General features: G+C 41.9%; 1 protein-coding gene across 2 annotated transcripts in view; it reads left to right on the top strand.

Annotated features, from left to right (window-relative positions):
• The window catches only part of CHST8 (carbohydrate sulfotransferase 8), a 185793-nt gene that overhangs the window by 20649 nt on the left and 137409 nt on the right, over positions 1 to 27735 (top strand). For both annotated transcript variants that reach the window (XM_056361199.1, XM_056361198.1), the window contains exon 2: positions 21919 to 22142. In XM_056361199.1, the coding sequence (XP_056217174.1) occupies positions 22034 to 22142 (109 nt within the window). In that variant the 5' untranslated portion in view covers positions 21919 to 22033. The remainder of the gene's footprint in view (positions 1 to 21918; positions 22143 to 27735) is intronic.

The following is a 27735-nucleotide window of genomic DNA, read 5'->3' as shown; positions in this document are numbered from 1 at the left end:
CGCTGCACGAATGCACAGAGGAGCGAGGGATTTCACAAAGCAATTAGAGTATGAAAAACAGATATTGCAGCGATGGGTGCCATAAAAGTATCAGGGGAACTGGGGCAAGTAAAACATCCATTTCAGCTACAGTGATCTGGTTTACATACAGTGCTAATATCCTTCACACAAGTACCAAATGCAGCTTAATTTAAACCTAGAAAGGCATTTAGACGGAAGGGGGAGCCTGACATATTTTTCTCCCGGCTAATGTGTACAAGTAGAATCAATAATTTTCCCAGTATATGTTGATAAATTATTACATCAGACATTATTGATCCAGCCAAAGGAGGAGGAGGTCAAAATAATGGAAATCGGATGGTTGTGATTAGAAATGCTTGGGATATTCATTTGGAAAAGGTTGATAACTAAAATGGTCTACAGGCTTTACACATATTGATTTAATAAATAGAATAAGCCTTGCTGATCCAAAACAAGGTTACTTGTATAGGTATTTCAGGGGGTTGCGCTACTGAAAGCCAGTCTATATGTCTTCTGTTTGTGTTTGAATTATATTTTAGTTCAACACACCAAAGCATTCATTTTGAACATCTGTTCCTTTCAGCCACAATCTTCTACTGCATTTTGCTGCTGAGAACCCTTAGACTTCATTCTGGTAGCAGGCTTAGTACTCTTTCAAGTATTTATTTAAAAGGTTTTCATATGCTTGTGTCATTATTAATAATGAATATGCTCATTAATTTACACATGCTTTACAAACACTGGGCAGGATCCAAGAGCCTCCCATGTGAGGAGCAATGTGTTTGGGCTACGCTATTGATTCTTTCTCGGGTATATCCTTTTAGCAAGAGGATAATACATCGGTGTTGCATCTTTCAGCCCAAAAGATTCCAAAATGTTTTCCAAACCAAAGAGGGCAGTGTGCCTGCTAGCAGAGATCGCATCATCTATCCCAGGAAGGCATGACCTTTGAGGCATTGTATGGCAATAGCCTGGCAACGCAGAGCACTCAGGAGCGGCACAGGCAGGGAGCAGAGACTGTCATATCAGTCATTACACACAACACAGAGAGAAGAAGAGAAAAAAAAAAAAAAAAAAAGAGGCAGAATGTGATTTACCCAGGTGGGATGCAGTCAGGATACAAAGTCCACTTTCCCTCCTCTTGCTTTCACACCACTGGAGTATCTTCTGTTCTGCGAGTCCCACTCGTCTCTTTGTTTCTTCCCTCACTAGCTTCGCTATCCAGGCACTACTCCCCTACCTAGGGCTCATTTCCCTTTTGCAATCTCAGCCTTCTACTTCTATCCTTTTGCTGTTAATGTGGTCTCCAGCTGCTCTTCTCCATAACACTCCTGCATCATACATCCACCGGCCAGCAGCCTACTCACCCCTCCCTTCCCTTCCCTTCCCATCCCCTCCCCTCCCAGATGAACTGGCCCTTTTGTGGTGCCAGACAGCAGCACCAGGCATGTCCTCTTCCCACTCTCCCTGCTGCTGTCTCTGCCTTACAGCCTCAGCAAGCAAGCAAGAGGGACTAGCAACAGAGGAGGCACAGCAAAAAAGCAACTTCACGCTGCTTCTTGCAAAGACTTTGAATGGTCTTGGTAAGAGCGATATCTATATCAGCTGGGGCTTGCGAGGATGGAGTGGGCCAGAATCTGCTTCACCTGTTCTCTCACAGGCAGCATTTTCCCCGGTACCCACAGGAGCAGGCTGGAGCACTGCCTCTGGGAAGGGTAATTTAACTGATAGTATATTGCAATTATTATTACCATAGCCCTGAATTAGAAAAGAGAAGCAGGGCTCTACTACATCTCTGGGAAAGGGTGGGTGGTGTTCACTTCTCATCAGTTTCCAAAGTCCATCTGAAATATGGTAACACAGGAAATGTGTATGTGCAGATATGGCTCATTGAAAGTCAAAAATTCTTATCCCATTTTTTTTCCACGCTTGGGATTTTTCCAAAGTTTCTCTCGATCATGAGAAACCAAATATGCTTTCCTTAAGGTCTTTAGAAATTCCTTGCTCTGGTTCTGGTGTAATGAATACCAACTGACTGTTGAGTTGACAGTAGTTACAAAGCCTGGGCCACGTGGGACAGCAGTATAGTGTGAAAAATGAAAACATCCATATGTACTTCTCATTTGCTGTGAGTAGAAGGTGATCCTGAAAATGAATTCTGTATTTCTTCCCCATCATTCTTCACCATGGCCAATGCCTAAAAAGCTGCGTTTTCCTTTGCCAGCAGCACATCTAGCAGTCACAGCAGCTGCATAGGAGTTATATTGCCAGGGTGACAAAAGTCATCTTCCAGACAGGTAGAAAATGATACCAGCTCCATAGCACATGACTGGATCTATCATACCTGCTCAGTGTTATTTAAAGGTACAACAGCAGAGCATAACATGGCATATTGGCTAACTCAGTATAGCAGCATCATAACCTCTATACCAGGCTATAGTTATGAATCTCCTTTGGACAGTACAGTGTGACTGTTCCTTCCAGATAAGACCTACTATATTTGTTACCTGCTGTATAATAAGACACCTGGACCATCATTACCCTACTTTTTCTTTTGAGTATAGATTCTTCCATCCTAAAACTTACCAAAAGGAGCAGAGTTAGGATGAGAAGGGCTGGGCTGGGGTGAAGCGGGACAGAAACACTGGCTCCCTGCTCCTCTATGTGCTGCAAGATGAAGTGGATGCAATTTTGAGTTATAGTGGTGGGATATGGCAAAGTTTTCTGGTCCTTTCTAAACAGCCCAGAGTTCACTGATGTGAGGCTGGGCTGTAAACTATAAGATAGAGGGTACTCAAAGGGCCAGTGCTAAACATTTCCTTCGCTTTCCAGGCACTAAATTCAGCTATGGACATTTACATGCAATAGTAGTTTAGGATTAGACAAAGAAGTACTTTATGACTGGGATTACACCCAAATTCAGGGAAGTCGTTTCAGATCTCTGAGGAGCAGTCATAGCCTAAAGCAAAAACACAGTTGTCCCGTGCATGGTGAAGTACCGAGCACTTACAAGGCAACAGAGAGGAACTTGGTGTCCCTCAACTGAAATGAGATATGATTTCCCCAGCGGGGAGTCCAGTATTTGTACTATATTCAGGTGACAGTGTTTATGTATCTCTGTTAAAATGGCATATTCTTTCCAATGCTGATATCTTTCTGGCCACAGAGGCTAAACTATTATTTCTTGTTCATACTACTTTTTTCTACTTCAGCCCCCCCGCTCCCCTCCCCCCTTGCTTCCTGTCACTTCTTTAATGTTTTTTATTTAGAAACTTTTTGTTATGTAAATAGAAGCTGTGACCTTTGCCTTTCCAGGGGCTGGTGCTAAGTTAATGTAGAACAGTGCCAAGAGAGACTAGTACCAAACAGGGTTACAGCACATTTTAAAATGCCATTTTTTTTCTTGTAATTTATTCTTCCTACCTCTAGTGTTCCTCTGCAGAGATATTTATAAAAATAGGTGTTCCATGCACTGTATATCACAGGTTTATTTAGGACTGTTGTTGAAGATTTACACTGCTCAAAAGAGCAGTCATAGCAGATAATTCCATTTGCAAGCTTCAACAAAATGTTCCAGGGAAAGTGCTGTTATCACCGTGGAGAATTTTAATGATGGCAGAGTTTACAGACAACTTAGTTGGCAAACAAGGCTGCAGCAACAGACACCTCAGCAGGCTCTTTTGCCAATGGTGGTTTTCTGATTGTTGCTGGTGCCTGTTAAACACACTTTGCGTCTACCTCCCAGCCCGCTCCAGAAACTTCAGAACTGCATTTATCCTGCAGCGCTAACCTTGCTCTTCATGAAACACCTATCAGGAACTCATTTTAAAAAGTTGCTGAGCGCCTCACAGGCCTGACTGGGGAACTTGGTCACTGTTTGTTCTGTTACAGAACTTGTTATGTAAGTTTTGGCTTTTAAGGAAAATTACTAAGAACAAAATGCAATGCAGCGTGACCATGGCCAAAGCTGGGTTAAGGTACTTCCTACTTTCTAGGAGATGCCTCATTAATTCATATCTTGCTAATCACAGGATTCGCTATTGCAATAAATTAATACAGTGCTTCAGTGATCTGTTAGCAGCTGTTGGAGGGGGTGAGGAAAAGAGGAGCTTGGAAGGTGGTAACTCCCTTCATCTTACAGTTGTCACTGAACAGAGACCCTCTCTGCACACATTCAGACCTGCAGGGACACTGCAGAGGGATGACAGTGATATCTTTGCTATATATTGCACATAATACGTAATTATTATGTGCTATATTTGCACAAAATATGTAATAACAATATAATGCTATACATTGCACATATCCAGCTTATCCCTACAGGCAAACTGTTTTGCTGTGCCACAGCCTTGGCAACACCTAAGAACCTGCTCGCTTGCCCACCTCTCAGTCACCACTTGCCCGTGCAGCAGGCTGTACCACTGCTGAAAGAGAAGGACAGACTAAATATACCTGGCTTTCCCTTTACAACTATTCAGTGGTGTCTGGAAAAAGGAATTTCAGCTACTCTTCATATTATTCCTTTTCAGCAAATGCATCAGGTTTTGGTGTTGCCAGTCTGACACCCCTTCATTAGCACTAGAAAAGCTCATCAGTGTAATCCTGTGTGTATTGCACTGGAAACCTTGCAAGACACCATGCTACTCCCCAGTGATTTCTTCCCTTTCTTTCACTGCTTTTATGTTGTCAGCTAGAACAAAAGGAATTTCTGTTAATTATCTGTATGTTTGCTGAAACGACTAACCTACATCCTAGCTAGTGTGAAACAGTTGCTTAACTGAAGTTCTTGGCAGATTTACACACCTTCTGGTTGTAAGTTTAAAAAAATCTATTCCCGTTTTCAGATTTGCATAGTCAATTTTCCTCTTACATAAAAAAGAAACATTTTACCTTTTTCATTATTCTCCAGTAACTAAGGCAAAGGAGGAGGATTCAGTAGCTGGGATATTAACCTGAGCTGTGGAAGGTCCAAACTCAGCCTCTTCTTGTCCACAGATTCCCCATTTCCCTAAGGCAAGTTCTTCAGATTTCTCTGCCTCAGCGTCTCATCTGTAAAATGCGAGCAACAACGCTGTTTTCACACCTATAGATTGTGAAAATCTCAGCTATTACAGTGACAGGGATGGTGCAGGTGACTAAATAGATAAACTGTACTGCAAGAACAGAACACGGAGGGGTTTAATCTGATTTAGTGCTTTGAAAATATATTTATCTCCACAAATACGACTTTCTTTCAGTGCCATTCTTTCTTGATGGACTGTTTCTCAGTTTCCTCAGTTCACTTCACTACCCAGCCCAAAGACATTATGCCAATGTAATGCAGCAGGCAGGACCAGAGGGCTAGCAGTATTAACTGCTTGAGTGGTACTGCCACCAAACAGCAAATCATGGCCCCGGAGCTTCATGAATCATTTTTTTTGCACAGTAGCACATGACATAGCTGGAACTCAATTAATGTTTCCACCGATTTTGCATAGAGTCGTGACCTTGCATACAATATCCAAACAGATCACATGCAAAGTCACAGCCACCTCACTGACAGATACAAACTGAATGTCACCGTCTATGCACCCACCATGCTGTCCTCACCCTTGACGGCAATTAAATGTGATTTTTCTCCTCCCAGGCAAAAATTGAACAGCTGCAAGATGTGGAGATTTTATCATGGGTGTGGAGGGAGAGGGCTGAGATGTCTCTCTTCTTGTAGATAATTGCTGAGTTTAATGAGGAAGTTTAGCAGAATTTTTAACCATTGCTTCTGTGCCTCATTTAATTTTTTGCATATGGCATCATCAAGTTAAAAAGAGTGTGCATATACAGCACTTCTTCCATTCATGTATTAGACGTTAATGAAAGGAAGCACGAGGATAAGTTTCTCGCTAATGATGATGGAAAATTAGTTTCGAAACCCCAGAGGTATCTTGAAAGACACACCGATGATATACGAAGGTCCAAGGAGAGAAATTCAGCACAAAATACCACCTAGGCCCTTTTGGGCTGTTTCTCCAAGAGCTCCAGTTCCCATTTAGTTTTGTAGTTATGGGGGAGGCTGGCAAAGAGTAAATACAGAAGGATCTTAGAGACTGCAATACTCACAGCAAGTAAGCGAGGCTGATAAACACAGCGCAGTCTAGGCAACGAATGCCAGCATGGCATATACCGCAAAGGTTACACGCCTGGAGACCTACAGGCAAAGACAGATTCATGGCTTTTTTTTTAAGTCCCAAGCTAGTGAAAAGTTGAGTGTCTGGAGAGGAGCAATGCTTTATGCATTAGTCATAACATTTTGAAGGGGAGCAAATCCACAGTCAGGAGCACAAGGTAGGAGGAAAACAGTTGCTAATTCTTTTCCTCTCTCATTCTGCAAGATGCTGTCTCCAGTAACTCTCAGGCATCTCAGCCAAGCAAAAAGAAGCCATTCAGAAAGGATCATGCACTACTTAACACTGTGCTACCATTTGCTTCAGCACCTCATTTGCTATCTTGAGTATTTCTTCTCTGATAAGATTGATTGAGTCTCACAGTGGTTTTCAGCGTGAAGGGAAGAGGGAGTGCTGAAGGTCAGGACTTACTGTTTTAGTCAGTGGTAAGCAGTCGGTCAAGGGTATCATACAAGCCACAGTATGATAAGGGACAGTAAGGGATCCGTTTGCCCAGCTTTGCCCTTTCCTGCTGCTACATGGGGAAGAGCTGTGGGAGCGAGGGTCAGGTGATGCTGCCGACGTGGCTCAACCATTTCACCACCTCAGACAGGTCTTCACTTTGGGAGTTTGTTTATATTCCCGATTGATAAGTCTCCTAATTCTTTTCTTAAGAACGCCCGAATCCCTCTACAGATAAGTAAGTATGACAATAAGGGTGCTTTTCAGAACAGTTTAGAAATAGCTCGTATACACTCAGCTTGAAAATTCCTCCACCACACAGCTGCTACCCTCTGCCTACCATTGCTGTTTGTCTGCATTGCCTCCCAAGTCCCCTGGGTTATCACTTTAATGTCTTTGACATTAAAACACTTTAACAGAAAGTTGCTCATTACAGATAGGCAGTGTAGGAAAAAAAGGGTGAGGCAAGGGGGAGAGATAGATAAATGGAGGCAGCAAAGAAGCTACTACTAATGATTCAAGTCAAAATAGCTTTTTTTTATGTTTCAGTAGGTCTCTAAAACACAGATACATCACAACCATTAGCATCAGATGCACAGTTTACTTATGTCAGTCTTGATGTTCTTAATTCATACTGTTTTACTGATCTCTAATAATATTTGGAACACAATTATGATATTGCAATTACAATATACTTATGTGGGAAAGAAGCTCTTTAGTGCTTTCTTCACATAGTGTGTGCTGGAAGTGTGTTTAAACCAGAGCTAATGGTTTGAAGAGGTCTCAAATCCCCCCGGTGTGGCAATGCAACATTTAATAATACAGCCATGATGCTACTGAAAAGGGATGCAAAATTAATCTGTAAAAAAAAAGAATGAAAAATATTAACAATTAAAAAAAAAAAAAGTAACGGAGGGGGCTGGCTGGGAGCTGGGAAAGTCTGGAATGAAGTCTAAAATGGTGCACTTAACCCCTCCGTTATACCTGGATATTCTGGGGATCTAACACTGTGGTGCAGCGACTCTCAGGCACACACAGCAAGTCAATGTACAGGCAAAGCTGTAATTCTGACCTTGGTGAATGTACACAAACTCCAGTCATTGTTAGCCCTGAAGAGGGCTGCAAAGCTCAGACATTGCTATCTGGAACCACAGAAGCTCCTCTAATGGCTTTGTTAAACTTTCACAGCAACAAGTGACACCCAGAGCAGCACAGCTACGTTTTGGTTCTAACCACAAACTTATTGCTAGTGGTCAGCCCACACGCTGCTAATTGCGAGTGGGATAGAAATAATGTGCAGCCTGGTTTGACTTTAAGAAAATATATTTTCCTCAAATCCTACACTGTTTTCCCTCTGTTGTGGTCACACAACCATGAGCTATCATCTGATGAGGCAGAAGAACATCCAGGACCAAAAGGTAGATTTCAGGCTCTGAATATTTCTCTTGCTAGGATGAGTAGAGGCATTAGTCTGGAAGGAAAGGCACTAAGGACCCAGAAGCTGCTTTCAGTGAGACTTTTGATACCAGCTTAGGGTGTCAGGCAACATCCCCTAGGAGACACCAAGAATGCTAAAATTCACTACCTAAAACCAGGACAATGAAAGGAATTCCTTGCAAAATCCAACACAGTAAAACTAGGATGTATCGTTATTAGCAGTGCATCCTTCCAGTGCAGCAGAGCCCCACCACCTGACCGCTGGCATGCTCTCTCCAGTTTAACCAGACACGGGGCGGGGAATGCCCAGTAGCTGGTACACTGAACGTGTTGTCAGGCAACGCAGTTAGCTCTGTTGGCCACGGTTGTTGAGATTGGAAAGGCACAAAAGCTGTTGTGTATCCAAAATTAGTCTAGCTAAAGAATATGTAGTGACTGGGCAGGAGCTGGATCAACCTAAGGAAAAATTAACAGGAAGAATATCCCTCCTTCTTCGAAAACGGACTTCTCTCTGCTGAGAGGGGTTATGGATTGAATTTACTGCACCGAACTGACACCGCTTCAGGTTTTTTCCTGAAGGCTGGAGTCCTTAAGACTATTTTGTATCAAAATGCTATACATCATGCAACATGTACATATTATTAAATTACAGTAAAATTCACAGTATTAGTTTTGGCAATATAGGACACAGAACTTAACTTTGTCAAGGAAAGCACCTCTTATATCACAGAATTATGACCAAAGAATACATTTTCTGAAAGGTAGCGTTTTGTTAAAAAGCCATTTTGGCAAAGAAAATTGACTTGCTGTTATCAAAACCACAATGCTATTACAATGTGAAGTAACAGAGAAGTGACTCTACATTTATGGGCATCTGAGCATAAAATGGTGAAACAAGATTAGGTGTGAAATGAAGGAACACAAGGGCGCTTGCTGTTACTCACCTACTTCTGTACCCATAGAAGGGAGCAACTACACTAGTGAGCACCTGTGTCAGGTAAAGAAAAAAACACGCGTCATTTCATTTTTCAGTTTTAATGATTTCAAGTGTTGAAAATTCTTGAATGATGCTCTCCAAAATGATGAGGTTTAAATATAGTAAATGTCATAAATGCTTTCTGGATTTTATTTCATAATCAAAATAATTACAGTGCTATTCAAGGTTAAGTGCCTTAATATTGTTAATCATTCATTACATGTGATTGAATTAAGGGCCAGCAACATGCAACCCAGTCCTGCAGACGCTCACTAGCTGGGTACCACCCCTTTCTTAGTATAAGTAGCACAACTCAGCCATCTCCAGGGCCTCTAGCAAAACATTAGCTTTTGTAACATGACTGGAAAGTCACCAAATTTGGGTTATTTTCAGTCTATGTAGGAGTAAGTTCCAGAAAAAGAGCCGGTTGGGGAATTCTCCAGCAGAAGGATTTTCAGTGAGAAAATGGCCTTTTCACAGAACCAAAGTTTTCTATGTGGAAAAAGAAAGTTCAGACAAATATATTCTTCCCTGGGAGAATCAAAATGAAGGCTCGCCTGGCTGCTGCCTGCTACGCACTCCTTAGTTCCACTTTCAGCAAAAAGTGAGTTTAACAGCTGCTTTGCAGGCAGGCTGCTGGAAGTGAGCAGTCCCCAGCTAGCTGCCCTCCTGGCACGTGGACGGCGTGACGGGCGAGGAAGAGGGTGAAGTGGGAAGAATTAGAGCCCCCTGCGTGCCTAGGAGACCCTTGGCAGTTGTCAGGTTTCCTGCACAGCTGTCTGAGCGGTTAGCAGCTAAGCACAATGAAAACGCCACTTAAGGGCCCAATAAATTACATTTTTCTGAAAATCCGTTTCTACAAAAATCTCACTTTGACATTTTGACCTGATTCAATACACCTCTCTTCCCCAGGAGAAAGGGTTTCTGTTTTCCAGACAATTCTGTCCACGTATCGCAGGGCTCTCGGGAGACCCCTTGCTACCCCCCATCGGTGCCATAATTAGGGCACTCCTCTGGAGTGACCCTGCTGGCCACAGCCAGGGAAGGGCTGTCCCTGAGGCAAGGCATCTAGGGAGATGCTGGGGTAACCTGAGTAAGCAATTAACAAACAGGCCTTGAGATTATAGTTGAGATCAGAAGAAAAGCTCCAAACCCTTTACCGACAGAGCTATGAAATGTTTGTTCCAGCCGCAGCATAGACACATGGGTTTAACGGCACTTAAATAAATTGGTGTCTTAGAGCATTCTAGGACATGAATATATTCGTCTCTTTGCTTAGTCGCAGGAAATTGCAGTGATGGATTGACATCATTTCATAATTGCACGCGATGCACAACCAAAACAGAGGGCTCAGGCAACGAGCTGCATTCTAACTAAATTCTGAATATTTGTTAATAACAGAAGTTCAGCTAGCATGATATAAGAACTGCACGTATAGGATGAAATGTTAATTTACTATGCTTCAGTTGAGATTTTTAAGGTAGTCTTATTTTCCTTGAATGCATGGATTTATCATTATCAGCCTGAACACAACTAGCACTCTTCAAGGTTTCTTGCTGAAAAGAAATTGAGCGTGCAAATACTCTTTCATCATAATCACACTGGCTGTGCAGGGTAATTCATAAAAGAGCCAGAAATATATTGAAATTCAATCTTGTTTTAGTCCAAATCAATATTAATAATTGTTTGAATTTTTAAAGTGCAATTTACAATTGAAAAATGCACAGAGATCAACACATAGTTGCTAACGCATCAAATTTTCCTATTAAACTTAAAGGCACAGTAATTTTACTTAAAAATGTTTCTTATAAAGCAGAAGGCATTGATCTGTGAAAACAACTATCTATTATTTATATGCACAACATTAGAATGGGTTTTAATTATAAATGAGCTAAAAGGTCAGTAACTATTTTATTTTTAAGGTCTTGATTTTAAATTTGTATAGCTTAATACAAATATTTACGCACCGTGGGCTTAGCAATTTTTGTCAATGGTGGGACGGCTCACAGTGGGATTAGACGCACACAATACTATCTACAGTCAAAACCCAGTGCTGTTGCACCTTTTACAGAGCCATTAAGTGTGAGGGACTTCAGATAACGAAAAATAATTTCTCCAAGCTTCAATCACGTTCTTTGCATGCAAATGCCTCAATTTCAGTAACGAATGCAAATATTCATGTTTGAGGTAACAGCCTCCAAGCCCTCAGCCAGAACTTGATTGGTGTCAACCCACAGGAGAGACGGCACAGGCACAGGGATGCGATGGCACAGGCACTGGGATGAGATGATAATGCCAGCCCTGAGAGCCAGCCCCGGCGTCCAAATAACCCTGCATGGTACAGGGCTAAACACACCAGGCAGGAAAAGATCCCTGGTTTATATTATCTTCACTGTTCAGTTACCCAAGCGTTAACTCAGCAGTACCAACGTGCTGGGAAGCATCTCAGCAGTCCATTGGTGCTGGGGAGAAGAATACCAGAACACCCTTTTTCTTCCCCAGAAGGATTCCGCTGTGTCACAAATACTTTGACAATTTTCCACCTCCAGGAGCAGGCATCATTATGCCTGTCCATATTACAGCAAGAAGAGGGAGGAAAGGACAGAAGTTTTCAGGCTGCACCTACTCTCCCCTCACCGAATGCAGAAGCTGAGAAGGGATGGAGTTACAAACTGAGTCTGATGTCAAACGCAGCGAGTCAATAGAGTATATCCCTTCCTATAGAGTATCAATGTAACAACAGGAACTTTCTCAGTGACATTTAATGATCTCCGATACTTAGAGCACACACGCACGCCTAGCAGCTATTTGCCTTATCTGTTCTTATTACAAATCTGACAAAAGGTGCTTAAAAATAGAGTAACAGCAAACCAAATAGTAATACTTCCCACTGTACCAGCATTACAGAACAGATTTTAAAGACAGTTCATGCCTATTCAGGATTCTCATTACAGCTCAACATTGAAAATCACCTTCTGTTTAAAAGGCTGAGTAGTTGCTTTGAAATCTACATGTTTCCGGAGCATCAGAAATTCTGGTGCATGCCAGCATACAGATAAGGAAGAACTAGAAGTGCACCTCAGTTCCTTATACAGTGACCATCATATTGGTGTCCCTGCTCCCCCATGGAAATGGGGACCTACCTAGGGTCATTTGCCAGACAGCCTTGCACCTCCTTTCTCACCCAGTCTTGCAGTTACTGCAACCACCACCTAACAAAACAGACACATTGCTGAACACAGACGATGTCTGTCTCCTCCATGGCTCTCTGTTGGCAGCTGTGCACACCTGTCTTTCAAAGTATGACTCTGCTGAAGCTGCAGGTGGTGTTGTACCCCTTCCCCAAAGCTGACCTTGCCAAAATGCAAAACTTTCAGAAGCCAAGGAATGCAAGGGTAGGGCCAATGTTCACTACCCTGTGTAAGCAATGCCCTGGTATAATGCTGATAAACATACCCTCATGCTGCCTTTGAACAGGCACCACCTACCCCAGATGCTAGGCTGGCATCCCCAGGAAAATCCTGAGACATCACAGCTCTGCCTCTCTGCAACTCCACCAGCTTCCACAGGTATTTCCCCTCATACACAGAACCGTTTCACTCCTCTTTAAGTGATGGCAAAGCCCCCAGATATTTCTCTTCCCTAATAAACACCTAGGAGATCCCTCAGCTTGCAGATGATCTTCTTCCCCTTGGTCCCACATGGCTCGTGAGCTGCAGGGGCTCAGTCCCTGCTTCAGGCCTGCCAGCCTATGCCGGCGGTGGAATGTCACTGCTACGCCTCTGCACAACCAGCCGACTAATCCTTCAGCACTCCGTGCAGCTTCCTTTTATACACTGCAGTAACATGATAACTGAATTAAAAATAAAAATTCTATTTCCTTTTGTTTAGCAGTTACATTTCAACATAAAATGCAAATATTTGTTTCAGTTTGCTTTGCAATATATCCTGGGGGAAAATTTTCATCTGGAAAGAAAATTTAAGAGGCATTTTAGAGAAGGAAAAAAAAAAGTTTTCCAAACAGATCTACTTATAGAATATCTCCTTTCAATTAGTTGCTGTGTTTCAACTGCTGAAATCAAGAACAAGATGAGATAACTTAGCTCTGACATACAGGCATAGTCTAAGTAAAAAAAGTACCTTGACTAAGCAGATGGTGATCTTTCATTAGGGAGAAAGCATTTGTAAAATTTCAATAAGAAACAAATTAGTCACCATGGCTAGAAGGATTAAGAGTTGGTATTAGGTGAAAACAGTCAGATGTACATCATTACAAAAGTTGCCTCAGTCAATAAAGGAACCCTCTCCACTACCACCGCCAAGTGTTCCATTTCAAGGTTACAAGGGCTATTACCTTCTTCCTGAAGTAACCATAGTAGCATCAACAGGGAACTAGACACAGTGGGAGCCAGGAGTTTGTTTCCTTTCTGCTGTAGCAGAAATGTTGCTGTTTTGTTTCCTCAAGTGCAGAATTAAAACCACCCTCACTTGTTGACAAAGATTTCTAATACCTAGCTTACAGGGACCATTTCACAGTTTTCCTAGTTTTCTTGCTTGCTTATGACTCCCAGGCAAAGAATCTCCACTTCAGATACTTTATCTTTTAAGAAAAAGAAATAACATTGAGGAATGGTGAATCTCTGCACTGTACTACATGAACCGTGTTACATACGGCACAAAGTTAAGCTGTAATGTTGGAGGACAGGGCCCCACACATACATAAATCCACTCAAAATTGTTGTTCTAAAAACTATTTAAAATCTCATGATGTCAAGAGGTTTGGCATGTGAATAAAACTTTTACCCAATGGCTAGGAACATATTGTTTAAGTTTATATATATATACACACACACAAAATAATATATATATATATATATATAAAAGCAGCTTATAAAATCTTTACCTTCTGTCATCTTTTTTCGCCTTACCACAACACATCTAGAACTGCAGAGAAAAACTAAGTTATAAAAGAAAACTCCAGCATACATTTGCTTCATAGTGACGTTAAGGAGGGAGTATGTCTGGAGTAATTACTTGCTTGGTACCTCTGGAAATCCAGCTTATTCCAGATGTGTAGTATCTTCTGAAAAAAGGTGGTTTTATTCAGAATAGCCAGGAAACTTGTGGAAGAGCCAAATGAAGCACCTCCAGGACAACTAAAGAAGAGTTATTTCAGGGGTATGCAACCACCACTGTCATGTGATGGTGCAATCACCTAAAAATCCCTTTGAAAATGTGATAGTTACTTTCAATAGAAAAGAGACTGAAAAAGTGGAGGGAGGGGGAAGCATTTCAAACAAGGCTGTAACTAGAACCAAGTAGGCACCTGAAAAACTAAGAACCTTTCTGCTGTATTTTATGAGAGAGTTCATTGCCTTCAGCACTGTTTTCTGTATGAAATATTGTAGGCGGGGCAATATCCCTACAAATCCTGCTGCCAGGCAGAGCCTGGGAGGGCTAGGCAGCCTGCGTGTGAGACCTGCCGTGCAAATTCTGTGCCTTCTGCTGTGGTGCGGAAGAGAGCTGGAGAAGTTCATTATTGACATTCACCATTTTTACACTGTCACTGTACAGCTCCTGTGAGATGTTAATTTGAAACAAAGTAAAGAAAACTTTTTTTCATTTCAAATGCAAACTGCTTTAGAGATTATATTTTAGCTTAGGAATAGTATTATAACCCCTGAGGATCTTGGAGAGGTGTGTGTATTAACTTGCTAAGGACCTGCTGCAGTACTGAGGAGATTAGTAACACATGACTCCTGCTACAATTTGCACCCAGAAAGATAGGAAAGAAATCTTCTCAACTTTGAAAGGATTATTTTGGTTGTTTACTGAGTGCTGTCCCTTTTGGTCTTAAATTCTAGATGAAAGTGGAAACCAGAAGTGTCCGCTTGCTATTGCAACATGTGATGGAAATGAGAGAAGCAGCTTTAGAAGCTTTGCCAGGGGCTTTGGAATAGGAAAAGGGGTCATACGTTATCACTCTGACTTCAGCCACATAAAACAATATCATAGCTTTTTGCAGTTATGCCAAAATTCAGGTTTTGGCATATTAAATGGGTTAATATACCTTCTAGCAGTGTGCAGATCCAAAGGACAAAACTGGTATACATAACAGAGTAGACTGGACCCACTGATACCTGACAAAAACAAGTTTCCACCGGAATAAGAGAAAGCCTCTAAGCCCCCTTTTCCCCCTCTTTGTGGTATATGGAATCCTGTATATGTGAACAAAAGAGGCTCCTGTAATTTTCACGATTCTTTTCATGACGAGAAATCCCCATTTTGCATAATTGGAGGAGATGCTGAAAGCCAAGGCACATACTGACATCAGTGACTGGAGAACAGAGCTGTTAAAAGGCAGTAAGTTCTGCTTATTCCTGCAACAGCGACGGTGTGCACTGGATGCACTGGTGATCAGCTCAGCACGTTCATTCAGGATCGCTGGGACACAGAAGAGACTAGTTAAGTTGCAGGGAAGATGAAGTGCCAGCTCATCAGGCAGGTCAGTAGGTCCCATTCACCCAAGCACCAATTCCTGCCTCTGCAAGTGGTTCTTAGGAAAACTGAGAGCTTCAAAGCAGTGCTGCATAAAATCACACAAGGCAGGTATGCCTGCTCTTCTTGAATTCAATCTGCCAAACTGGTCTGTGCATCCGCAGCACAGGGCGTACGCACTGGAGCTACCTGGTGGCAAGGGTTCAACATCCTTCAGACATAGGCTGGTATTACAGAGAGGTGGGAAGGCTGAGCCACCTCCCTCCCCTCAGGTACTTCACTTCTGATTTACAAGGATTTGTCGAGAGTCAGAGGAACCTTTAACTTCACTGGTGATTTCATCAAAGCAGGTTTAATCCTTTCCCCACACGAAGGAAATATAGAAATCCAGATATTTCCAGAAAGAATTTGGGGGAGATTTCAGGGGCGAGGCATTTTGAACAGATCCAACTTAAAATTTCTTATTTCGCTCTTCTTCAAAACAGTTTTTTATTAAATAAAATATCGTAATTACATATGAAGTTGAAGGAAGCCAGACAAAATATTGTGATATGAAGTACCAGCTGGAAACAAATTGCACTTTCCAAATCTCAGGGAAAATCAAAGTTTTTGTTTTATTGATACACAAGCAAGAATATACTGACAGAAAATCCAGCTCCCAAAGATGAATGTTTGGTGAACGGAAGCAACTACAGGATTAACAGTTTCCTACTTCTTTCTATGCTAAAGAAGCTAGAGGATTTGGGGCATAATACTTGGGATTCATTTGCATTTCCTATTTCCAAGAAGTGCTGACAGCTACAGAATAATATGACTTTTAATATCTCCACCTCTAGTAGAGTGCCTGCCTTTGTAAAACTGCTATAAAAATATAGTTTTGCTGGTGAATATGAATAACGTTTATAAATCCTTTTTTCTTCTGTAAATGTCAGGACAAGCCTGATCTAGAAGTCAGGGGTAAAGCAGAGAGTGGACACTTGAGTGATGGGAAAAGCTAGTGCCCTGTGTTTGAAGGCCTTTTGTCTCTTCGAGTGCTTTGAAGCAAGGAAATGCATGCTTGGCTCAGCTTCAGAGATGAGAAGCAGCCTGTTCAGACAACTCACAGGAACACAGCTACTGTATCTAGAAGTGATCTTTTCAGTAATAATAGCAAATCTTTTCCTTATATTATTGTAGTAATAGTATTCTTTTTTTTTTTTCTATTCAGCTAATTGCCCGCTGCCACTATGCCAGTCTCTATATTACACAGTCTAACTAAAATTACCTTAATAACACATAAAGTAAGTGCTCCGTTATGGCACCCTTTCAGAATGCACTAAACAAAACCAGTAGAAGACAAAAAAACATCACAGCTCCCAGTGGCCAACAGTTCAAAAGTTTCCCCAGATCAGCTACAGGAGTGCTGAAATTTGACGTGTAGTTTTCATTTCTATCAGGTAAAGACTGACTCAAAAATACTTCTCATTTATAAACATCTCTCTCTGAACTGGCAATGCTACCAATCAATGCATGCTGTTAACTGGGGACAGTTTATCAAAGATAAAAGACACCACTGAGGCTGTGCCCATGCAGTGCCACGTTTCTCGGTACAGAGAGCCCGGCCAGCGCTGCACGGACCCCTGCCTCCACAGGGAGCTCCACAGCACCATGCAGACATCCCAGTTTGCGTCCCAAGAATGGCTTAGCCCCCGTGCCCAAGCTAATCTCTGCTGCTTAGTACTTGGTTATGCAACAGCACACAAAGCGCCTGGTGGAAATGCATCAATCTCTGCTTTCAAAAGGCAGATACCTACATACCGCTGCCCTCCTTTGAATAAACAGTGGGCTTTGACTCCGCTCTGAACCTGCAGCCTGCTATCAACTAAAGCTCGCACAGCACAGCGTGAGAAATGAAGCTTACCAAATACATGTGAACTAGGCATTTACATTCATTCATAGGTGATTTGTAATTGTCCAATTTAGCAATCAGTGGATGTTTGCAAAGAACTTGTGTGTTTTGTTGACTTGCTGATGTCTATGGTAATGTAAACCTGACGCTGGCAATAGTTTGTGTTCCTTCTTTCACTGGGAGCTGCATCAGCCCCTTGCAGGGAAGCCCCAAGAAGTGAGAGTACAAAGGTGCTCCACAGTGGGCAGGAGCCTTACAGGGTCTCTGGCCCTCCTTGGTCCTTCCTCTCCTCTGGCTCCATAGGAAAAGAGCCTCTTCTGTTCTCATCTTGGCACAATTCCTTTCCTCTTCAGGCTAATTTAGCTGGGCTGGTCACCAGCTACCCAGGAGAGTGAAAACACACCAGCACCCAGTTGCACAGAGGGTCAGGTTGTTTGGGCTCTGCAGGGTCTGTGAGCAGCCAACAGAGAGAAACAAGAGGCTGTAGCTATTGTGCCCCCATCCCTCTGGTTCTCTGCGAGTGACCAAGCTCTCGAAAAGCAACTGTTGGTAGTGCTGTGAAAGCTGCACACCCTGGCACCGTGTCTTCCTGAGGCAGCCAGTCTCAGATACACTACCCACATAAGAAGAAAGTGAACTCAACTAAAGATCAACAGACCTTTTCCTGGGGCCAAGTTACCCTACTGCCTTGCTCTGCAAGCTTGTCTTTTACTTTCCTTTGAAGCATCAACGTGGCTACTATTAGGTAAAGATCCAGTTCTAGATGGACCAAAGGCAATGCCCTGAGTTTCTACCCAAGAATTACATCGTGCCCTTAGATTGTTCTTATCAGTGCCATTGTTCACATAGGCTTGTTAGCAGACAAGGGGGAGAATGTCAGGTCCTCAAAACTCATGAATGAACAAGCAGCCACGTGCTATCAGATACAACCCTGAGTGCAGCCTGGCTGACCCATCTCAGATGAGGAATCAAACAGAGATGTTGGTAGAAAACTGTCTCTCTGTCTTTCTTGGACTGGTCTATTATCATAATGTCAAATTGCTCACAGTAAAAATATTCAGTCATTAGGCTTCCAGGCGGTGATTGCAGACCTACAAAGCACTACTTTCAGTGCCACTCTTGTTAAAAGATTTAAATAAATCTTTCCCATCATATTGGTTCGCAGTGTCTTTCAGTACTGCTTGGGAGCAGGGGAAATTAGTCCTGTTTCTGTGTTTGTAAATAAAAGATTTGGCACCTGAAAATGTTGCTATAATATTCTAATATTTTCCTCAAACATATTTGGATGGGTTTTACCTAAAACTGTACACTTTTTTCCTTAAAGGGCTTGTTTTAATGATGCAACACCTATTCTCCTACCCGATGCTAATACTTCCTCACCTCAGCCTCATAGGGGTACTACGGTGATTAATGAATGTCTTTGAACTGGAAAGTGCTATCTGAGTGCTAATTACTATCTGTGTATGCACATACTTCTGCTGCTTTCAAGGGCAGAGCATTCACATAACATGGTAATGGGAAAGCTTAGAAAAACATATTTTTGTATGTTTTTTAGGAGTTTTATCCACCACAGGAATGTATAAAGGAAGAATAAATTAAAAGTTAGATGTTTCATTTCATTATTGCACATTCTAGTGAACCGCTTTCCATCTGTTTAGTAAGTTCAGGGCAGTTGAAAATGGAGTTTAGATTGGAAGCTGCTTGCAGCCTTATCTTCTTGCACTCTTAGTAATACTAATAAGAATTATAAAAATATATTCTTGCCCATTGTAGGAGCACAGTTAAAGTATGCAACCATAAATCCAAAGTGTAAGTTGACGGCTATGGGTTCATCCAAATTCTGCCTCCCAGCTTCTGGGGCTCGGCATGGATCAATCCAAAGCTCCCAGATACAGCATCCCTCTCCACACACCTGAGGAAGCAGTGCCTGAAGAAACTCTTAGCTGATGCTCCACTACAATTTTTTGTAGCTATTTTATCTCAGCCATCTTTAAAATGACATGATTTGAGTGTAAACAATTTTCAAATGTTTCCTTAATGAGGATACTTGGTTCATGTTTATCAGGCTTTCAGAGTTGCTCTGCTCCTGTAACTCAACGACCAGCCTGGGAGGGCTCAGGAAGCACATGCTCAGCATGTATAAAACAGCCATTCCCATTCACCAGCTTTGTTCTCCTAGGACACGTTAATTAAAGTCAACTGATTGAAAAAATAATTACAGGAGAATAGGGAGGGAAAAAGCCTAGACCCATAATTTAAAGATCTGTGAAGTTTGTGTTTTGTTGAGAGGTAATAATTTTGCTGAGAAGAAAGGTTCTCTTTCTTTTTCCTTCTTGGACTCCCTCTGCATTCACTGCTTGTAAAACGTGTATCGGCAACAGGCAATGAGCAGCATTCTTTAGAGTTATACAAGTACACGTGGCCTTTTCTTCTTTCAATACATGCTTTCATCTAGCTTTCATTACTGTTGCATCTTGAGGTGTCCCGAAGACACTGTAATGTCTACCTTAAAAGGTTATGTGATCCTGAACACAGTTGTCCTATAGGATGTGGAATAATGCAAACATTGTAACTGTTAAAAACTGCTACTGTAGCATTTCTCACACTAATTAAAAACTAGCTAGGGATCTTCTTTCTTGATGCTGCCTCTACTTCAAACAAAAACATTGCAACAAATCAAACCCAGGGAAAATGGTTTAGCATTTTAAGCTAATAATAATTGTTTTAGAAACGCATTATGTGCTCAAGAGTATAATTCATGCAAAAAATGACCTTAAAACTCAGCATTAAGCAAATATAAAACCTTTGTTATTTGGGAGCGGATGTTTTTAAGCTGCTTTCTCTCAAATTATGATTACACATTTCTTGCCAGCTCTCTATCCCACCAGCTGCCAGGGCATTCCCAGCAGAGAAGGGCAGCGCCACTGACGCCAGCCTAGGGGCTGGGAGACCCTTCAGCTCTGCTGCGTCACAGTTTTTCTGTGCAATCTTGGGCAAGGCACTTGCCTCACACCTGTCCTGTAAGACTGGGGCAGAGGCATCCTCCTCCCCATGAGCATGCAGAGAGCGTAAATAGGTTACAAAAAGGAAAATGCTTATATTAGGTAATCAAATGCAATTCTTAGAAAGCTCTGACTGGACAGTTTTACAAAACAATGCTGTGATTTTGGTGTTGTACCAGCCTTACCACAGGTGGATTTGGTTAAAGTACCCATTTCTTCAAACCACTGACTATGTAGTGCAAACAAATTCTGTAGTGAACCAGAGAGAGGGTGGTTCATATTCCCTAATTGTTTGCTTATAACAGCAGTGTTTCAAACTATAACACAGTTGCTTTGAAGGCTAATAGTCCTTCCTTAATCTGACTCACCTAGGGCTTTAGAGTTAGTATTTGAACCTTAAAGAAAATATAAATAAATATATGTGCAAAAAGTCCATCCATACTACATACACATGCACACAACAGGCACAGATGGACTTGTGCAAAGACCCATAAGGATTTGGCTTTTCTAGCGTTGAAAAACTTTGTGACGTTTTCTTTTAGTTTTACTTTTAAATGAGTGAGAAATGTTTAAGGTGAAAAAATAATAAAAATACACAGTTAATACTTGCCACAATTTTAACAGAAAATAAACCCAGCATTGGTTCCAGGGCGACTATTCATGGGCTTAAAGTGAAGTATTTGCCTCAGGGCTGTGCTCAGCAAGAGGTTTAGAATGACATACAGTGTGCCCAACTGGGACTAGGGCTGCTGCCCTTCCACTGGGACTGCATATGATGGCAAGTGTTAGAGTGAGCGGTGAGAATTCACAGAACCGACCCCAGAAACTCGCTGGGAGATCCCAGGGATGGAGAGGCAGCCGTGCCCATCATTCCTGCAGAGATAGCCGGCTTGCTGCCCACGTTCTCTTTCCTCATGTTTTCTGCAAGCCAGTAGCGGGAGGTCCAAGCAGTGTGACCAGGATTTGCCTTGGAAATCAATGCACCTGCAGAGATTTTCCAGTGGGCAGCATGACGACCAGTGGTGCACAGTTTTAGTTCGACTGTTTTTATCAAGGGTGAAGCAGGCAGCTGCCAGTTGTTCATTCTTCTCCCCATGTTTGACATGCAAGGTGCAGCTCTTGAGATCATTTCCCCCGCATTATCTCACTTTATGGTTTTCATATTGTTTAACCGGTGAAAAATAAAGTGACACATGCTTCACTTGAAGCAAGCAAAGTATTAAGAAGGGTTTCTGTGCAAATTGCAGCTGTGGCATGACCATTTTTCCCAAACTGCGCTTTTTAACGATATTCTACATTGTCTTTTTCAACATGTTAAACACAGTGACATATAATTAAAGACAAAGTGATGGGGCAGAAATTGACTGCATGCCTGCAATTAACTGTAAATTAGTTATTTGGTCTAATCAAGGACTTAAACCTACTAATCTGCATTGAAAAAAATAAATGCTCTGTATGTTAAGTTTTAGAGGTTTGGTTTTTTACCTCTTGTAGATGTATTACGCCAGACTTCCAGATGAGAGGGTGAGACTATGAGTGAAGAGCATCCCGAAGATTGTGTGCAGTTCTTTTCCTGGGTCAGAATCGGATTGATCTGAGAACAATAATTATGAGGCTGACATGTATGTTCTCCTTCATCTTGCTGTTTGGAGCAGCTGGGCTCGTTGTCTTCATTCACCTGCAGGATCCAGAAGAAATAGTTCATCAGCAGACACCAGGTTAGCACTCCTATTTGACTCACTTGCTCTTTCATGTTCAACATTTTATACTTATACCCTTAACATGTTTTACGTCTTCAAGAGGTTGTCTCAACAAAGGCATGTGATTTTTTTAATGAAGGCTATTTTAAAATCAATTATCAATTTCTTAAAAAAAAAAAAAAAAGGAAGAAAAAAGGAAAAAAGAAAGAAAGAAAGAAAGAAAGAAAGAAAGAAAGAAAGAAAGAAAGAGGAGCTTGCTTAAAAAACAGTTCCAAGAACCCATTAACTGATTATGCAGGGATCTTTGCCAAGGTGCACAGGGTCCAGGTGCATGGAATTAATTCTCTGCTAAAGTTGAGACCAACTTCTGCTAGCAGATATACCACTATAAATATGAAAATAAGAACTCTCCCCAAAAGTTCAGTTTCTGCAAATATATGCCTCTGAATCTACCTTTGCCCGTATATTGTATTCAACGTGTCATGGAGATGCAAAATAAGGGATGCATAAATGAGTCATGCGAGAAACATAAAATACTTTGGGATGCATTCCTTTAACATGCTTAACTTCCATGCAACTTTTCATAACTTTCTTTCACACACATGCCGTCTTCCTGCGCTACTAACTTTAAACTGCGAAGAGCCACAAAGCCCACATCAGTGTGACAACTAGAAAACTGTGGGCTGTAACAGTGGTTTCCTTTTAAAGGGGGAGCACACAAGAAGTATGAGAAAGCATGATATCTCTTGATTTACTTACAGTCACTTTTTCTTTGACTAAGGCTGTAATGAAGGCTGGTTTACAGCCTGGACAAATGCCAGTGCAGACACTCCAGCTCGTAATAATGCCCTTGTGCGCCAAGGTTTGGTCACTATGTTTGCTCTTACAGGCACTGAAATTCTCCTTTGACTAAATACATGCTTCATAAAAAGTCTATTTGATTGACATCGTCACTGTACAATGAACACAATTGTGTATACTTTCAAGTATTACTAACATTTTTAAAGGAGCTGAACCCTAACACAAAGACCTCTTAAATAATTACATTAAGTGCTAATTTCTGTGTCCAGGTTTATTAAGTGCTTATTTCCATGTCACTAAACAATCTGTATTTTATTATTTAGTCCAACTGCACACCAATTTTGAAAACAGCCACTCAGCTGAAACTAGAGAAATAATGAATCATCAGTGTTGTGCAAAGCAGAGAATTAACCAGTCTATTCAGTGCTTTTGCAATTTATTTTTGTATACTTGGATGCAAAAGAGCTTACAGATTGAAACTGGCAGTACTGGTCACATTCAACTGAAATTGGCCAGTAGATTGGGCATGAGGGGAAAGACATATGGACAGCAAATGCAGGCAGTACTCTAATACATCTACGAATGTGTACCTTTACATTGAAAAGTTAATTCTTTGCTCCTGAAAGAGAAGGAATTTCTAGTGGTGTCTCAAAAAAAGTGCCATTTCTTCTCCATTTTTTCATTATTGGTCCCTCTTCTTGATCGGTTGTACCTCTGTTCTCTCTGCCACAAACCTTTTGAACACCAGCTGCTGATTGTAGTGCACTGTGAAGTGATTTTTGAGACGGATGCAACTGTAGAAGGGGATGCCCAAGCACATTTAAATGAAAGTGAGTGAGTTTGAACTGAGCTCCTACCCCCAGCAGAAAAACTCACTCCATAACACAGTCGATTGCTGTGGGTAGGGTTCTGCATAGCTCAAACACGAACAACACTGTTACTGCCAAAGCTGTGTAATCAATTGCTCGATTCTCACATTCAATTACTATTTATGTTAATAGGAACCAGACTGTACACTTGAGTAAAAGGTGCTCAATACAATTACTCTTATTTCTGTTTGGCTGATTTTTCATGTGCGTTAAGTGCTTTCAACTCTCAGTGGACTCAGAAACTCCTCACATCCACTGCTTCCGAAAATGATACCAGTTATCACTAAAACATATTAGGCAGCTTAAAGGACACAGGAAAAAATATCCATTTGTTTCATTAAAAAGAGAGGTAGGCATGTCTCATCTCTAGACAGTCTCCTGTGAAAATCTGTCAATCACAAGCGACATTTCTGGCATGCTGAGAAGGATCCTTCCCTTCGTCTGTCCAGTGTTCCTCCTTAAAAAATCCTGTTTCTAATGGAGAGCAGAAATTGCTGTAATTTGCTTGTCTGATTGCCCCCTCAATAGAATTGAACAAATGCATGTATCATTAAGCTACTTAGGACAACAGACTCTGCATGTCAAGGTTTTATTGGATTAGCCTTTGCTTTTGTATTTCTTGTGTAGCTACTATGTAGTAAAACATATTTGCCAGATGCTGGAATCTCATCGGAAAGGCTGGAGAAAAGTTGGTAATGTTTATTTTCCACTGAAAAGCAGCGTAGGAGAATTTTGCATTGTCCAAAAGGCCATTTTTCATTGTTAGTATGTCCAGTCATCTTTAATTTAAGACAGTACAACTTATGAAACAAGATTAATAAAACTACTTTGGTACTTTAGTTTTATCTGTCTGTTCCGGAAATTGTTCTTGATTGTTTTAGTCCTAGCAAGCATGATGGTGAGACCTTGATGTACTACTTAAACCAGTATAAAATCCACAGCCATAAAACTTTAAGTAATGCTTACATTACTTTCACTGAGCAAAGTACTCCTGACAGTAGCTGTTTGTGTTGATTTGTTACTATTCATTTATTCTTTCCCTATGCTTCACATTGCTACCTAATTGTGATGCTGTACTGAGAAAGCAATATCAAAGTAATTTTCCACAACATTAGTTACAATTTTCTTCTGATCTTTCAAGTGAAAAAATCCCATCCTGTTGGCTTCTGTGAGCATATAAACCTTGATTACATTTATCTGTTGGAAACCAATGCTTACAAAGTATATGTGCCCGGGATAGCAGGTGTAGAGCCTTTTTTGCTGATTGACAAACACGCTGTCTGTGTAGTTTTATTTATATAACACACATCACACTGAGCAGATATATTTAAGACAGACAGCCATTTAGGGTGGGCAAAACAGATTTCCCAAGCCAATATATTCAATACAGTAGATATTCCTGTGGTCATTAAAGAGACAATAACTTCACTTACGACAGTCGTTTTCTCAGCACCTATGAAGAGTGCTATTACCATGGAGAATGCAGGATAAAGCAGGGGTGTGGGCTGAGAAGTGGTATGAATGATAGTTATAAGCCATATAGAAACACAATGCTCTTCTAGTCATTCTCCCTGTATAATTAGAAATACCTTATATATATAATTATAGATATGTATACACAACCTTGCACATGGGTTGGGGCAGTTCCAACCATCAACACAGGCTGGGCGGAGAATGGGCTGAGAGCAGCCCTGAGGAGACAGGCTTGGGGGTGCTGGCTGAGGAGAAGCTCAGCATGGCCCAGCAACGTACATTTGCAGCCCAGAAAGCCAACAGCACCCTGGGCTGCAGCAAGAGAAGCGTGGTCAGCAGGTCGAGGGAGGGGATTGATTGTCCCCCTCTGCTCTGCTCTCATGAGACCCCACCTGCAGTGCTGGGTTCAGCTCTGGGGCCCCCAACATCAGAAGGACACGGGCCTGTTGGAGCGAGTCCAGAGGAGGCCACAAAGATGACCGGAGGGCTGGAGCAGCTCTCCTGTGCAGACAGGCTGAGAGAGTTGGGGTTGTTCAGCCTGGGGAAGAGAAGGCTCCGGGGGCACCTTAGAGCAGCTTCCAGCACCTAAAGGGGCTGACAAGAAAGCAGGAGAGGGGCACTTTACGAGAGCACGTAGTGCTAGGACAAGGGGGGATGGCTTTGAACTGAAAGAGTGTAGATTTGGATTAGATATTAGGAAGAAATTCTTCACTGTGAGGGTGGTGAGACACTGGAAGAGGCTGCCCGGAGGAGCTGTGCATGCCCCGTCCCTGGCAGTGTCCAAGGCCAGGCTGGATGGGGCTTTGAGGAACCTGCTCCAGTGGAAGGTGTCCCTGCCCATGGTGGGGGGGCTGGAACTAGATGGTCTTTAAGGTCCCTTCCAACCCAAACCATTCTGTGATTCTATGATACAAATCTTGGCTTCTGCAGTAACCACACCATTATTCTTAAACAGACACAGGAAAGGATTTGTTTTGGATAAGTGAAGCACATTTACACATGGTGCACAAGAAGAATTTAATACACATATGCCCATCCTATTGCTAATGACTCTTTAATGTATAAATCTCCTGTCTGTGATAGAATATTCAACATGCAAAAACTTTACAGTAACTAAATGTGCAGGCACTCCACCGCTGTGTTTGTCCTGGTACCACAAAAGCAGCTGGGAAGGGGTCTGTCCAGCCCAGTGGTTAGCAAGAGGTTTCTTCAGCATAATGGCACGTGCCCTCTCGCTCGGTTTTTACAGTGGAAGAGGTGACAGGGCTAACGAGCACCCTTACAGCCCTGGCCAGGGCCAATCCCATTTATGAGATCACTGGCAGCATGGAGAACTTGGTTTTGTGAGAGCTGCATCTGGGTGGTACAAGAGGGAGCAACATGGACAAACATCAGCAAGTGATGTCCTGACAGCTCTCAGGTGGATTTCAAATGCCACACAAAATTCTGAGCTGCAGACCAGCCAGCCCCTGGGCTGCAGACAGGACTGTGGTCATGAACAGCAAGCAGGTGGTCAGGTGAGGTCATGAATACCAGGACCACTGTGTCCAAGCTGCACCAGGGGCATAGTATCTGCAGCTGTACCACTCTGCCTATAGCTGTACTGACTATGGACTTTAGTCAGAACAGAAAGGATATTCTAAATTGGTATCTACTTTTCTAATAGGAGATTTTGCCACATAAAAACTAAGGGAATTATTAATATTCCTCTACATCTACCTATATTCATGTAGCAAATTCCTCTCTATACGGTGAATGAGTCCATGAAGAAAAAATTATTGGGGTTTTGCCATATGGTTACTGAATTCACAAATCATTAAGAGTTTTCAGTTAGAACTTTTAAGATCAATATATATGGACACACGCTCCTCTGGGAACTGGGAAAAGGTGGAAAATACATCTCAAAGGATGCATGTTGTGAAAGCTCCAAATGGGTAAAAACAGGGAGTGGAATAGAACTGGCTTTGCACTCTGACTGTATCAGAATTCAAAAGTCAAGAATGACTATAACCAAGGCTGAAACTCATCTGACTGAGATTCTGCAGTTATTGCTGTCCTTACCTCATCTACCAGTTCCTAACATAATACTGTCATCTTCTTTATTTTCTGCTTTGCTAAGGGTGTGATGGGGAGGAGAGGGAGGAAGGAGAGACAGCAGTCTGAAGGGCTGGCATGCCAACGCTATTGCAAACCTGATGGCACAAGGCAGCCACAGTGCAGAGACCTTACTGTATATTGCAGCAGCCTTAGAGCAAATACCAATATTATAGCCGTACTGAAATTTTCTTAATTACTTATTCAGAGCACATACACCTTGTTACTCACAAATTACAGTCCTATGCACATCTCCGTGTTTGCTGTACATTTCCATAATACTGTCCTAGTGCACAACGTTCCACTTGTTTGTTGCACTAGAAACTTCTTATAAATACGACCGAAAATGAACTAGCATTGTTATATAATTTCAG

This window comes from Falco biarmicus, chromosome 15 (assembly GCF_023638135.1).
Source record: "Falco biarmicus isolate bFalBia1 chromosome 15, bFalBia1.pri, whole genome shotgun sequence".
Lineage (NCBI taxonomy): Eukaryota > Metazoa > Chordata > Aves > Falconiformes > Falconidae > Falco > Falco biarmicus.
The sequence above is the reverse complement of the archived record's forward strand: the minus strand, read 5'-3'. Positions and strand labels throughout refer to the sequence as shown.